At 41.0% G+C, this 15,657-nt stretch overlaps 1 protein-coding gene across 1 annotated transcript; it reads left to right on the plus strand.

Annotated features, from left to right (window-relative positions):
• Positions 1-5,664: 5,664 nt before the first annotated feature.
• Positions 5,665-8,029, plus strand: LOC306814337 (interferon epsilon-like). The gene is made up of 2 exons (XM_079330293.1): positions 5,665-6,382; positions 7,896-8,029. Exon 1 carries the CDS (start codon positions 5,827-5,829, stop codon positions 6,379-6,381), a length of 555 nt encoding a protein of 184 aa, XP_079186419.1. The 5' UTR covers positions 5,665-5,826; the 3' UTR covers position 6,382; positions 7,896-8,029.
• Positions 8,030-15,657: the final 7,628 nt, after the last annotated feature.

Genomic DNA, 15,657 nt, shown 5'->3' on the forward strand with positions numbered 1-15,657 from the left:
GCCTCCTTTTCTCCAGACTGAACTCCCCCAGCTGCTCCTCACAGGACTTGTGCTCCAGACCCTTCCCCAGTTCCCTTGCCCTGCTACTGCAGTGGGGGGCTCAGAACTGAACACAGCACTCAAGGTGCAGCCTCAGCAGTGCTGGGTACAGGGGGACAATCCCTGCCCTGCTCCTGTGTGCTACACTATTGCTGATCCAGGCCAGGGTGCCATTGGTATTCTTGGCTACCTGGGCACACACTGGCTCATATTTAGCTGCTGCTGACCAGCACTCCCAGGTCCTCTTCTGAGGAGCAGCTCTGCAGCTGCTCTGGCATCATCCTGTGTCCCTGCTTGGGGTTGTGACCCAACATGAGGGGCATTCACACAGGCAGGCCCTGGTGCTTGGTCATGTTAAACCTCACACCACTGGCCTTGGCCCATCAATCCAGCCTGTCCAGAGCCCTCTGCAGAGCCTTTCTACCCTCAAGAAGATCAACTTGGTGTCACCCACAAACTGACTGAGGGGCACTTGATCCCTTTCCAGATCATTGCTAAAGAAGACACCAATATAACACAGATACGCGCTATCGATGCACAAGGCACGTGGAATACATGGATTTAAATGTGGTGTAAGGGAGCTGAGGGTCTCTCCTAGAGGAGCTGTCCGAGCTCGGCCCGTGCCTCAGCTGGTGTCACCGGAGCGGCCTGGCTCCCACTGCAGCCCAGACACCAGGGCGTGCGGATGGGACGTGCTACAGCAGGGCCTGCTTCCTGCCCCCACTCAGTCGGGATTGTCTGCCTCCACCAGCATGAAGAGACAGAACTTTACTGGATTTGTGGGAAAGTACTGTGACAAGTGATGAGGCAAAGGCTGAGCTGCTTTTGCAGGCCTTTTTGAGGCCTTTTTTGCCTCAGTCTGGAACAGTAAGAGCAGTTACCCTCTGGTGCTTGCCCCCCTGAGCTGGAAGACAGGATCTTTATAAATGACACAGACAGTGAGGATTGAGTGCTGCTCAGGTTTGCAGATGATGGGAAACTGGGTGCTGCATGTGATGCAAAGCAGGATGGGATGCCATCCAGAGGAACCTGGACAAACCTGAGAAGTGGGCCTGCAAGAAGACCAAGTTCAACAAGTTCAAGTGCAAGGTGCTGCACATGGACCAAGGCAATCCCAGGCATGAGTACAGAGTGGGAAGTGAACTCATTGAGAGTATCCCCATAGAGGAGAATGTAGGTTCTCATGGCTGAAAACTAGAAAATGAAGTAACAGTGTAACTGGCTCAGAAAGCCAGTTGTGTCCTGGGCTGCATCCAAAGCAGTGTGGGCAGCAGGGGAAGGAGGGAATTCTTCCCCTCTGCTCTGCTCTGTGACATCCCACCTGCAGTGCTGCATCAGCTCGGGTCCCATCACAGGAGAGACATGTTGGAAACAGTCCAGAGGTGGCCATCAAGATGATGTGGGGGATGCAGCAAGACTCTCTTATGACAAAGGGCTGAGGCAGCTGTGGTTGGTCAGCCTGGAGAAGAGTTTAGGGTGACCTTACAGTACTCTCCTGTAGCTACAGAGGAGCTGTGGAGGAACTTTTGACAAGGATATGTAGTGGTAGGACAAAGGGCTTTAGGTTGAAGGAGGATAATTTTAAATTAGATATTAGGAAGAAATTCTTAACTGTGAGGTTTTGAGGGACAATAAACTGTTCAGGAACAGGAACTGGAACTGCCCAGAGCAGCTGTGGATGGCACATCCCTGGCAGTGTTCAAGGCTGGGTTGGATGGAGCTCTGAGCAACCTGGTCAAGTGGAAGGTGTTCCTGCCCATGGCAAGGAGGGTTGGAACTAGATGATCACAGGATCACAGGATCAGTTACATTGGAAAAGACCTCTGAGATCGTAAAGCCCAACTTTTACCAAATACCTTGTCAACTAGGCCACGGCACCAAGGTCACCATCCAGTTATTTCTTGACCATCTCCAGGAGCGGTGTTTTTACCACCTCCCTCAGCAGTCCATTCCAATGCTTAATAACCCTTTCCATGAAAAAATTCTTCCTGATGTCCAGCCAGAAATTGAGGCTGTATCCTCTTGTTCTATCCCTAGAAGGGGCCAACTCCACACCTGGCCAACTCCACAACCTCCTTTCAAGCAGTGGTAGAGAGCAGTAAGGTTACTTCTGAGCCTCCTTTTCTCCAGGCCAAACACCTCCAGCTCCCTCAGTCACTCCTCATTGAACTTACAAAGTCCCTTCTAACCCAAGCCACTCTATCACCTGTAAGAGAGAAGACTGGCACATATAGATGTATGGAAAGCGTAACAGAAAAAAATATTTTCTTTTAACATGGGCAGTGTCAAGCTAGATGGGGAGGAAGCTGTCGTGCCAAACCAAACCTACTTAAACTCCTTTGTTACACAATGACTTTTTAAAATCAGTGTGTTTTGACTGAATGGAGAAAAGAACCTGATATATAGAGCAGATTAAATGGTTCAACACAGAGTAGTTATAAGAGGCCAAAAGATGACCATTTTGTAGGGATGTTCTGTCTCAGTGCTCCATTTGCCATCTTATACACAGTTGAATTTAGACTTTACATTTGTCTTGGTGCCTGAGATAAAAGAAGCCATGGATAGCAAATATTCATTTAATTCCTCTATTGCGTTATAAAATATAGTGAAACTTTTCCATTAGAGAAGTAATTTACAGCATTTTAAACATGTTAGAAAGAAAAAATTGTGCATATGTTTAGCTTTAGTCTTCCTGTAATGAGTACAGCTAGACAACCTTTTAGGAGCAAATCTATTTTTGCAAATTGAAGACCAGATAACCTTTCCAAAATAATGATCTGTTAGGTCTACTTGGAAACACAGCTGTGTTTTGTCAACTCTTTTCCTAATTTCATTCTAGTTTAAAGTGGTTGGTCTGTGCTTTACCCACGGGCAGAGAAATAAACAGTAATTTGTGCTGCAGCTTCGTATCACTCAGTTACCCCGTCCAGTCATTACTTTTAATCGTTTGTTCCTGAATGAAGGAGTAAACATAGAGGATTAGAGTAGATTGTGCACTGAATCATGCAATGTCATTACTATGATTTGCCTAGTGCAATAATCAAGAAACTGGCTGACCGTGGAAGAATAATTTATTTTTATTAGACAAACACACAAACAAAACCAAACAGAAACCAAACTCTGGTGGACTCAGCCAAATGTAACTGTTCTGTGAGAAAGTGTAGACAACATATTAACAGAGTAAGACACCTGGACCTACTCAATCTTCTTAAGAAATAGGGAAGAGACCATCTCCAATTTTTTTCATCTGTGACATTCAGTATGGTGTCCTCAGCTCTTGACTAAGAAGGAAATCTGGACAAAACTGTTTTGCAAGAGGAAAGAAAGAAATTGTGTGTCTGGAAGGTATAATAAATACAACAAAGCTTATCTGTTTAGATCACTAGGTGGATTAAACTCATATAATGATTACAGTTTTGGAAAAATACTTGTGTATAATTTATGGAAATTGTTGTAGCATCAGGGAATATTTTTCTTGAAGTACATAAGTTTTTTACTGATTTCTGATCTGGCACTTCAGGCCAGTTTTCCAAAGTAATAAATATTCCCAGTAAGTGAAAAGATTTCATCTCAGGTTACACTTCTTGTATCCAACTCTGTTGCTACTCTTTGTTGTCATAGGTGATAGGGATTACATTTTTCCTTACACTGACAGTACATCCAGTTTAAGTTTGCTTAAGCAACTTTTTAAAAGCCTTCCTAATACCTACATGCCGAACATAAAGGAAACACTGAATCATTAATTTTCTTGGAGTGACTACCAGGGTGGGAATGAAGCCGACTGTATAGCAGTGGGTGCAACAACAGAACAAAACCACTGTATGAAGGAGGCCTAGAGCCATGAGATATGCCATGAAGGGATGGATGACTGTGGGCAGGATGGCTTGCTGATGGGGTGACAGGACATGAACAGGATGGTAGCTGACCCTTACTGCTGCAATTGGCCAGGTGAAAAAGGGAGTGAGACCAAGGCGTCCCTATTTTGTTGTGTTGTTCCACACTTGCAAAAGACCCACAAGTTTTGCAATTTCTCTCTCTGTATCCTTCATTAACACATAAACTGGCTGCGCCCTCTCCACATTCATGCTGACAGTAATGGTATTTGGCTGCACTCTCACATTCTCTTCTCCCACATGAGTAAACTGGTATTTGGAATACTTCACGGCAGAGGATGAGAACACAAGCACCTTGCAAACAAGCCAGTGGGCTTGCTCCTCACTCTTTCCCAAAGCAGGGACATCACTTTGACAAGATTTGACCTCCAGACTGTCAGAGTGTACCTGGGAACACTTGCACATAGCACTATACAGTTATTTAATGTCTAGTGAGCTTATCTCTGTAAATCTAAATAATTTATAACTTGAGGCCCCAATATACTGCACTATTAGTGAATCTGGGTTCTTCTTACTGATCAGACTGTGCTGAATCATTAAACTGCTCTATTTCTGACTCTGTGATCACAAATGAGACCAGACTTATTGTATAACCCACATCATCAGTGCCTCTGGGATCTCATTGAATGTGACTGGACATAGAGTGACAAGTTGGTTCTAATCAGAAATTAGGCCCAGCAGCACTTAGCACCTCAGCTCTCTGGGGACCAGCTGGGAGCCAAGAGGATTTGTTTTCTGCCAGTCCTCCATACTTTTTATACAAAAAATACACAGCCAGGTCTCAGACTAAAAAACCAGTTTATCTGACCTCTTCATCTACAGTACAACATACAGACTGTTGCCTTGCTAATCACATATATATTCACAGGACATGGAGGGGACAACAAAATGGCAGTTTAAGACTAGCTTTCACCAAAACATAGTCAAAAAGATAGGCCAGATATCCCAAAGTACTGTGATAATCATAACAGTCTCTATTAAATGGCATGGGAAAGCAAATGGCTGAATTGTACTTTTTGTCATCCCTATTCATTCTCTTCTCAGTCATTGTCCGAATTCAGACCTGTACTGAATTGACATTGATATTAATTATTACTCAGTTACTCATATGAGGAGAAAAGAGTACTTCATCTAAGTACCTAACTTCTTCCCATGTCAGGGTGCTCATATTTGCAAGGCATTTATGGCATCTAAATGAGATCAAGGCTTCATTTATTTTGCAGTGTTTATGTATCAAAACCCACATATTAATACACATTTTTATACACATACATACACACACACACACACACATACATTCTAATTATATGTATCCATAAGGAATAAGAAATAAAAGTGAGGAGAAATAAAATATTTTTCCTGAAAGAACATAGGTAGAGAAAGCTTAATGGAAGCTTGGAAGTATTAATCATACTATAGGAGAGAAGATGGCAGTAGTTTTCAGCAGGTCCCTAACCCATCATTGAAGATATTACTTTATTTCAGCATGTTCTTCCACTGCTAGAATATTAAGAAAAACAAATGTTTCTGTAACTGTTTATTTTGAATTCTCATTATACATCCTATAGAATTTCAGTAGTAGAGAGAATAAATAATAATCTTACAAATATATATATATATTATACTCTAATATCCATCTGACATTAAAAGAAAGTAACAAAACAAAAAAAATAAGACTATGAAGTCATAAAGCAGAAAATGAAAGTGTTGTCAAAAGCATACAGAGGGGGGAAAACCTTAAAAACCAACAAATGATGAAAGAAAACTTCTCCTACAGAATAATTAAATGTCAAGATTTTGAAGAAATGGGAGTCTACAAATAACTTCAAAGCACCCAGCATAGCACTCAGAATTTACACACAGGAAAGGAGGAACATTAGAACTTGTCCTTACCATGAATGCTTTTGGTTTGATACAGATTGGCCTCCTGCTGTCAAGCACCACAATCATCTCCAGCCTTCAGTGCAACCACCTCCCTTTGCAGCAAAGAAAAGTGATTGAGAACAGCCTGCGACTCTTGGATAAAATGGGAAAAGAGTTTCCTCAACAATGTCTAAGAGAGAAAAAGTCCTTCAGATTTCCTACACAGGTCCTGCAGCCCAGGCAGAAAGAAACTGTTGGAGTTGCCATTGAAGAGATCTTCCAACATATCTTCTATATCTTCAGCAAAAACCTGACTCTAGCTGCTTGGGATGAAAAAGCTCTGGATCAGTTCCAAAATGGACTTTATCTGCAAATTGAGCAATTAGAGGCATGTGTAATCAAAAAGCACATCCAACACCATTGGAGAAAAGAAGTCAGCAGGCTGAAATTGAAAAAGTATTTCCAAAAAATACACTGTTTTCTTACAGACAAACAACATGACCTGTGTTCCTGGGAGATCAGCCGTGCAGAAATGAGGAAATGTCTCCAACTGATTGATAAGGTGACAAGGAAACTTAAAAACTAAGGTATAATGATTTTAACCTCACATAATAGATAACATTTTTAAACAAATATTATAAATAACATTTATTATTTGTTCTACAATCTATTTTGTGGCAGTGCTCTAGTTAATTTTTAATGTATTTAAATAATTATACTTCCAAAATTTAATTTTACAAATGTAATGCATTATTCAATGTAACATAATATTTTTCTTTGGTAAGTAAGCAGCCTACTCTAGCCATAAATTAATCTATAAGAATTTTCAGTGAGGGTTACTCCCTGGGAAGATATTGCAGCCTTTCACAGATAGTGACATCTTATGGTGTTTTCTGCTGAGAAAACATGCAGCTACTTTCCACTTTTATTTCACCTACAAGTAGAGAATCACATATTTGTGAGTGAACTACCCATCCCACACCTTACAGGAACTGCTAGATTTGTACTGATTCAGACTGCATTAAAGATAAAGTAGTGCACTGCTCATTTATGAGGTCCTGACTTAGACTGAGAATATGTATTTTTATTTGAAAGTTTGTATCCTCTTTTTCAAACAAGCAAATTTTTTTACATTTCAGTAATTCTAACATCTGCTTTATTCAAAGATGTAAAATAATTCTACAAAGATTCATCTACATAGTACATTTCTTAGCAGTAGTTATGGCTTCTGAAGTAACTTCCCAAATGGACAGTGTTACTTTTAATTGAAATACATTGCCTCTAACTGTTTGGGGCAAGGGTTTTATTCCTTCCTGCAGTGTTTCCAATTCACTTCATCTTTTTTCACAAGATACTTGAAGTAACTTTTCTATGTAAAAGTACCCTAAAGTCAAATCTGCCTGTGGCACATTCTACTTGCTCATGGGTAAATTCATCCTGGCTACTGCAACCTCAAACAGCACCACCCAATGCTGTGCTTTATTGCTTCATGAAATATGCCTCTTTTCTTTGCTCACAAATTGAACCACATGGATGTATAGCCCCCCAATTAATTTCCCCTCCAAACCACACAGCCTTCAGTAATAATTACAATATAATCAAATTCCTTAAAATAGCTTGCAATAAAACTGGGCCTGGATTTTACCCTTGGGAAACTGTCCCTGTATAACTCCATTTCAAACCATGGGTTTTCCCTAATCACTTGCTATGAGGGCAGCAGAGCTATATCAAGTCTCTTTCACCTGAAGAATAGAGTTTAATTTTTGGTAAAACCCCAACAACTTTTAAAAAAGAAAAGAATTATCTATCTGTGGCTGCCCTGATGTGCATTTGGCACAGACTTCTGGGTCTAGCATAAAGAAGCAGAGGAGAGACCATATCTGTGGACCCCAAAAGAGGGTGATGTTAGTCCTAGAGGGCTGAAATTGCCAGAGGTTGGTTTAAGCACCAGGTAAAGAACAACTTCAAAGCTTTTTCTGATCTCCAGCCATTCCAAAAAGTATCATAGAAAGGGGAGATAATAAAAATAGACTGGTATGAATAGCAGTGATGGTGAATGGGTTTCAGGTATCATATCTATGACACAGGTCTCTTTTGCAGGGTGTCCATGCTCTCTACCACTCATGGACACAAGGTAAAGAAGAGATGGCAGACATGGATCTCATGGATAAAGCAGAAAACCAGAAATAAAAACAGCCAGCAACTTCACCATGATCAGAACAACAAAAAAGACCAAAAAAACCAGAGTAAATTATCCGAGTAATTTTTCCACCTGGTGACATTTTGCCACACATATTGCAAAATATGTATTTCTTTGCATCGTAAGTAACAGCACTTGAAATGGACTCACCCTGGGACTGATTAAAATCTAATTTCTGTGTCTTGTTTGTTTTTTGTACTTCTTCAAACCTGTATGATTAAATACGATTCAGCCTACTTACCATTCTGATTCTGATATCCTTGGATGGCTTTTGCAATGCAGAAAACTGTTATTGAAATGGTCTTATTTTACTGAAATTTGGAAATAGTATGAAGTATTTTTCAGCTGCACTCTTGTGAGGGCTTCCACTTTTTATTGCCTAACTTGTCTGCAATGGATTGTTAATTTATAGCTCACTGATTGTTCAGAAACTTTCATATCATTAAGTTTTCTTTTTAACTCATAGCTGCCCTTTAAAATCTCCTCATCAAAATAAAAATGTGTTTTGACATACCTCAGTCAATGCAGTGCGGGAAAAACCCACAATGGGCACTAGAGGGCAAAGTGAAATTAGAGACAAATGTAAAAATTATAGATGAATGTATATGTGTTTTGGCAAGACAGTGTTTCAGCTCTTTAGGATCATGCTTATCAATAAAGTGCTACTATACAGAAAGGAACTGAAACAAAAAATAACTATTCTTAAAAAAACAAGATCTCAGAGATGAAGGATGGGACCTCATAAAGCAACATTTGATTTCAGTTACTTTTTGGCCAGCTGTGAGGTAACAGAAATTATTTGTATTGAGACAATATTTATCTAGAAGACATTGAAATATGGGGACCCTGGAATAGTCATAGTTACAGAGCAAATAAAAAGGAAAAATAAAATTGCAAGCCAATATGCCTTTGTTTTATTTTTACTTTAAAGAAAGGTATGGATTCTTTAGTGTAAAGCAAGAAAGATGCAGATTCAGCAGATCATTTCTCTTCATCTTGCCCTTGTAACATTTTAGAGTAATACGTATTTCACTGCCATTGTGTTACAGGGAAGCTGTGTATTATGCCCCTGGCTGGCTGAAACCCTCTGGTATTTCTTCCAGGTAGTATTTTTCTAGAAGTTAGATGAGGCAAATTCATACATTATTTTAAAATGGAAATAAGTAAAACAGCAAAAGTGAACTCTCAAATCCCCATGGAAAATTTAGCATTGATGAAACAAAATCCTTCCGAGAAGGGACTGATCACAAGCCAAGAAGCTTCATAAACTTTTCTGTAAGACTCACACACTAGTGCTGTGCAGCACAGGTCCCAGTCACAGCTGTGGCTGTTCTCATGACTAGTCTCACAGCACCTTGTTTATCTGTGTTGTGCTGGACTTAGCCACTTTGCACCTTTGAGGACACTAAAAATGGCAAGTTTTCATCTATGCAGAGTTAGTTTCCTGGTGTAGATTTATAAGACTGGGGTCAAAAGCCTTGTCTTCCACACAAAATTTAAGAATAGCTACAGCAGAACTGAAGAATGCTTATTCCAGACTTTATTTTGGAAAAAAATATCCACAAAGCTCAGTTAGCTATCAAGTACAGCTGTTCAAAGCACTTTGTCCATGGGTTTGGCTTGTTCCATCAGTTCTGGCTTAAGTTTTAAAGTGGGGAAATAAAAAAAAGTAAACCCAAACCAGAAGAAAATTCCAAAGCAAAACAGGACAAAAGCCATTGGAAATAACTCTCCAAACAATCACCCAGGGTTAACCCTTGTTGCTTGTTCTTCAAAGCAGCCCTGGGGCAGTTACAGGGGTGGCCATGGTGGAGCTGGCAGACTGACACCAAGGCTGGGGCTGTGGGCAGGAAAAGGGATCATGAACAGCTCTTGGGAAGACAGTGCCCACAGAGTGCACATCCTGCTGGTCCTCACCCCTCCCAGTCCAGTCTGGCCCTTGTTAGGGCTAATCTATTCTCCCCCTCCCAGTTGTGGAGAAACACTGGGTTCTTCCAGGAGGCAGTCAGAGATCAAGAAATGAGAGTGACAAAGACAGAGAGTAAATAATGAAAGAAAGTGTCAGTTCTCAGTTTTAACTGATAGAATGACTTTACTTTGCTTCAGAAATTTAACACAAAGGAAAACAATATGAACAAAGCAAGTGAGATTGCAGCTGATACTTTCCAACAAAGTGATTGCTTTTTAATATTCAAAAATCTTCTAATTCTCATGTAAGCAGGTATGAGTCTTTTGTACCATAATTTCCCACACTTCTACTGATATCACTATATCCTCGGGAAGGCGCAAGAGCTTTTTCTAGCTGAGAGTGCCCAGAGGAGGAATCATCTAACAAGTGATGTGAATACAATCTTTCTTCTCAGCCTTCACCCATCCCAGTGCCATAACCCAGGCTGGTAACTAGAGGGAAGCTGCAGTGCTGCTGTGGGGCCACCCCTCTGCAACCACACACTGCCAACCCCACCATTGAGGCTCTTCATTAGTTGTGCCCTGAATTAATTCTTTTTGTCTCTGTGTGATTTCAAAATTGAAAATTTCATCTCATGTGAACAAATAGCTCTCTGGTTTAATTTCAGTGGAGCTGAGGAAGAAGTGATGGCAAGTGATGATGTGATGAGCACAGGGAAATTCATGTCCTGACTCAGTTTGCTATACAAGAGGCAGCAAGGTTAGTACATTTTCTAAGACCAACTTTGTTGAGCCCAAGTGCTCACAGTCAGAATATGAAAACCACATTACCTTCATCAATGAGGAATTCTGAGGAATCCCATTCTAAGCAAATAGTATCATCTGCTTTCAAACACATGAAAGTAAACACAATTAATACTTCCTTCTAAAAAGTAACTGTTAAAGCATGGAAGTGTATTTGCAAAGTCCACACTCAGCAGATTAAATACTAAGATTTCAAAGAGCATATCTAGCCCCTGCACGCCAGCTACCAACACATATACTCACTGTAACTCTTGCTGTCTATGCTATTCCTTAAGTTTCTTATCTTGGTAGACCAGAACCTGCACAACTTCCTCTGGATTTAACTGGAGTACTGTGTGTTACAATTCCCAGAAAGGAAATATCTTGACATTTATATTTATATAAAACAGAAAACTTTTCTTCGACAAATTAATAAAGCATATTTGACTTCAACTGTTTTTTCAAAATGTTGCTCTCTCTTTAAGCAATTAATATACTTTCTTTTCAAGTCTCTTTGGATTGAATTGTACTCCTTTCTGGTCTCCATTTTTTGGTAAAAACTTGCATTTGCTATAACAGACTTTTTCTTGTTACTATAATATTTTAATAATTAAAAATAATTCCTTGCTGCCTGCTGTAGAACTCATAGTGTTGTCTTTGTGACAAGTATTAAATACTGTCAGAGCTACTAATTTGAATTTAAAAAGAATTTATATTGGATATGATTACTGATTATTAGAAGTAGTTCAAGATATTAAGCACTTACTTTTCTTTCTCTTTTTTCTTCTTGTTTTATGTTTGTTTGTCTTTTAAAATAAAAACAGGGTGTACCTCCCTCTCCTTCCCAGTTTCTCACAGTTTAGTAGTTCTGCAAACCACTAAATTCCTAGAAAATGTCAGAAGCTATCATCACAACTTCCGTTATGAGAGACTTGGTGAAGACTAACATTTAAATAAAGTGAAATCTCCCAGCCCATCTAGCAGTAATTCCTCTTTATTGCTGTAGTAATGTATTTGATGGGTTTGTGGGTCTCACCCAGCAATGAAACTGAGAGCAGTGAATTAGGACACACAGGCACTGTAGAAACATGACGCATTTCATAACTGGGTATGTCTTTGATACTTAGTTCATCTTTTACTGTCTCTGAAGCAAAACCTGTGAGCTTCTCATGCTGCTGGAAAGAGGCTGGTTCAGAATGAGAACGAAGGATGTGACAAAGGATAAAGGTTAAGTTTCTTTAACATAAAATGAAAGATGCTACTTGCACTGCTCTCTGGAAGAAAAATAAATTGTAAAAAATTGTCATCCTAAAAAAACAGATTTTATTATCCCTGAATATGCAGATTCGGATTTCTTAAGAACAGTAAAACCAGGTTATAATAATCAGCCTAGAAAGTCATCCTTTGCATCATAAAAATAAGTTGCTTCCATGTGGAAAGGTTTCATTGAAAAACAGGAATAAGGTGTGCTACAGAAACACAATGGTTTGAATTTTTATCCTATGATAGTCAGGTGCTTTTTCTTGTTTACCTCAGCCTGGGGATCAGGGTAGCCTCAATGCTTGAAATCATTGTTTGAAAATGATGAATCCCCTGAATCAGCCTATTCCTATAGAGTTGTGGGGCTGGTTATGAGTACACAGGTCAATCTAGAGGCCATATGACCTGCTCGCTCAGAGACTCACAGGAACTGACAAGCTAGGAGCATAAGGTTGTCACATCTTCTCCAAGTGACATTTTGGGAGGTCTGGGTAGAAAAGGCAGCAGAACGCAAAAGGATGCACAAAGTTGAACAGGCTGGCTGGGATCATCTTTTTTTCTCCAAAAGCATTTCCAAACATCATTTTTCACCTGATGAAACTGTAAAGCTAACTCTCCTACCAGGAGTTATCTATTTGGTGGACCCTTGTGGCACAAAGCTTGCTCCCACAATATAGCTCTTCTCATCCTAAAGCAGCCAGGAGCTCCAATGTGACTCGCTCTGCTAGATGATGACACAAGTGAGCTCTGGTGAGGCAGGGCCTTTTTGCAAGACAGGGTCTCTGCTGAATTTATAAAACCTCCTGGTGTGAGAGGTATGAAGATGGCATGGGTGCTGCTTCCTCTCTTGCCTGGCTTGAGAGTACAGACAAAAACACTGACACTTTTCCCCATTATTGCTTGCAGTGAAGATGACTTTGCTTCCCCTGCTGCCTCCACACAGCCTTCCTTTCCTCCCTAGCAGTCATGGTCACACTACATAAACATCATCCAGCACTGTACAAGTAACTCCTCCTGCTAGTGAGAAGTAAGAGTGGCCAGTGCAGCACCACATCAGCCCCATGGATCCCAGGCAGCCCAGGACTTACTCTTTTACTTCAACTGAGGTGAATAGCACAGGAGTATGTGCTTACAGCTAAGCACACATTTCAGAAAAACGATTTAGCAGTGCCTAAAGCAGCACAACCTACTGGTCAACACAGGCTTGAAATCACATAGCCAAAATATCTAATAATTGAGGAAGGGAGATATAAAGTTAACAGGAATGTTGAAAATTAACTTTAAGATACATGGTTTCTTTTCTTAAAAACACATCTGCATATTGGTTTTATAGCAAGGATTCGGAAACAAAAGCTGTGCATAAAAGGAACAGACATTTTAGCCTGGCGACGTTTCCTGTTTGAAGAGGATTAAATTCTTTCCACATCACATGAAGCATTTTAGGATGGCCATTAACTTTCTACATAAACTAAATAAACTACATAAATTTGTAAAAATTCCTGACACAAGCACCATGCTCAGATAGAATGTGTTCTCCCTACTTCATGCAGGTAAACCACATGCAGTTAAAATCTGTTAAGACTTTGAAAAACCTGGGAGACTGTCATATAGCTTGCTTTAAGAGATGGCAGCAGCAATACACAAATAACTTTTTGATGCTGAGTTAGTAGTTTCTAGACAGAAGTTACTCTGCAAGAGAAGAGGTGGAGTGGAGAAGAAAGTTCACTTTCCACAAATAAAATAATAGATTTTTTTCCATTACTTACTCTCCTGTTCCCATAGCCAGTTAACATGTGTTTCAACAGTGTCATTTGGTATTTCCTTTCCTCTTAATGTCTTTGCAGCATAAAAAAGTGTTAAATGTTTTAAGCATAAAAGCCTTTCTGTATGTGCCTAGAAGTGTTCCCACCTCTATCTGGTCTAATAAAAGCTGTTACTTGTTACTTCCTCATATCCATCACACTACAAATACACCCTGCAAATCACACAGCTAAAGAGACCTCACCTGTGTTTTCAAATGAAAATTGAATGCAGAAAAAACTCTTGAAATTAAAGAAGGAATTTTTTTACTAATGCCTAGCATTACGTCTGATTGGCCAGATCAACTTCAAGCCACTAGTTGAATTATATTTATTCACCACTGACCAAGGCTGGGCCAATTAGAAGTGGTGGCAATGCCTCTGTGATAACAGATTTAAGAAGAAATCAAAACAGAAGTTGTTGTGCAGTTGTAACTATGGCCAGAGAAGAGAGAACAAGTGAGAGGAACAATCCTGCAGACACCAATGGCTGTGCAGAAGGAGGGACAGGAGGTGTCTCAGGCTGAGCCAGAGCTGAGATTCCCCTGCAGCCTGTGGTGCAGCCCATGGTGAGGCAGCTGTGCCCCTGCAGCCCATGGAGAGCCACAGGGATGTAGAGATCCACCCACAGCCCATAGAGGAGCCCCACACTGGGGCAGGAGGAGGCTGTGATCCCCTGGGAGGCCTGTGGAGAGAGGGCCCTGCTGCCAGGCTGTCCTGGAAGGGCTGCACCCCATCGAAGAATGACCCAGGCTGCAGCAGTCTGGGGAGGACTGCTGCCTGTGGGATGGACTCAGGTTGCAGCAGTGTGCAGGGAGCTGCTGCTCATGAGATGGAGCCATGTTGGAGAAGTTCTCAGTGAACTGTCTCCCCTGGGAGGAACCCCATGGTGCAGCAGGGGAAGGAATCCTCCCTCTGAGCAGCAGGAGAAGCCATGGATGATGAACTGACCATAATCCTCATTTCCTGCCTCCTTGTCCCAACTGGGTAGGAGATAGAGCTGGCAAGGAGGGAAGGGTAGAGTGTAGGTAGTTTTTTAAGGGCTTGTTTTACTTCTCTTTATCCTGCTCTGATTTGTTAGTAGTAAGTTCACTTCATATCTCTAAGCTGCACCTGTTTTGCCCCTGATGGTACTTGCTGAGAGAATCTCTCCCAGTCTTTACATCAACCCATGAACCCTTCATGAAATTTTCTCTCCTCTGTCCAGCTGCAGAGGGAAGTGATTAAGCAGTTCATGGGTGGGTGCCTGGTGTGGTGGATAGAAATGGTGATATAAAGTTGTATGGGATTGTTTTAGTTATTTACTGTTCGGGATGTTAAATAAAATGAGAAATTGTAGAAGATGTTCAGTTAACATTGCAAACTGGTGAGAAAAGTCATTTAAAAATTACTTACTGTTTAGAAATATACCTTCGTATTCCTCCACAATGTTGTAATACCTTTGTATTCCTCCACAATGTTGTACCATCTTAGTTCCGCACTTCTCCCTCCCCACTTCCGTTGGTTTCCCTTCCCTTTCCGCCCGTACTCTGGCCCCACTTCCAGCTGCCTGCTGCCACGTCCTGTCATTCAAATCGCTCCGCCCAATATGCAAACAACCAGCCTTCCCAAGTGGACCCTGCAAGAAGCAGAAGTCCCAGCCTATATAAAACCTCAAGAAACTGAAGAAATACAACATTGAATTAGAAAGCCACTGATTGTCAGCCACTAAGAATTCCCCCAGCCATCAGAGAAAGACCTTTTTTTAATTCACTACAACCGAAGAAGTAGTGAGCCAAAGAGACACCCCTGGACAGAACAAGCCATCAGGGAGGATCTGTGCTTGTGCATGAGGCTGGGCGCCCTAGGACCCGACCTTGGATCCTGGCAGTAGACAGCGGCAGCCTTCTCCCACAGCCCCAATAAATAAAAA

This window comes from Erithacus rubecula (genome assembly GCF_903797595.1).
Source record: "Erithacus rubecula genome assembly, chromosome: Z".
NCBI lineage: Eukaryota > Metazoa > Chordata > Aves > Passeriformes > Muscicapidae > Erithacus > Erithacus rubecula.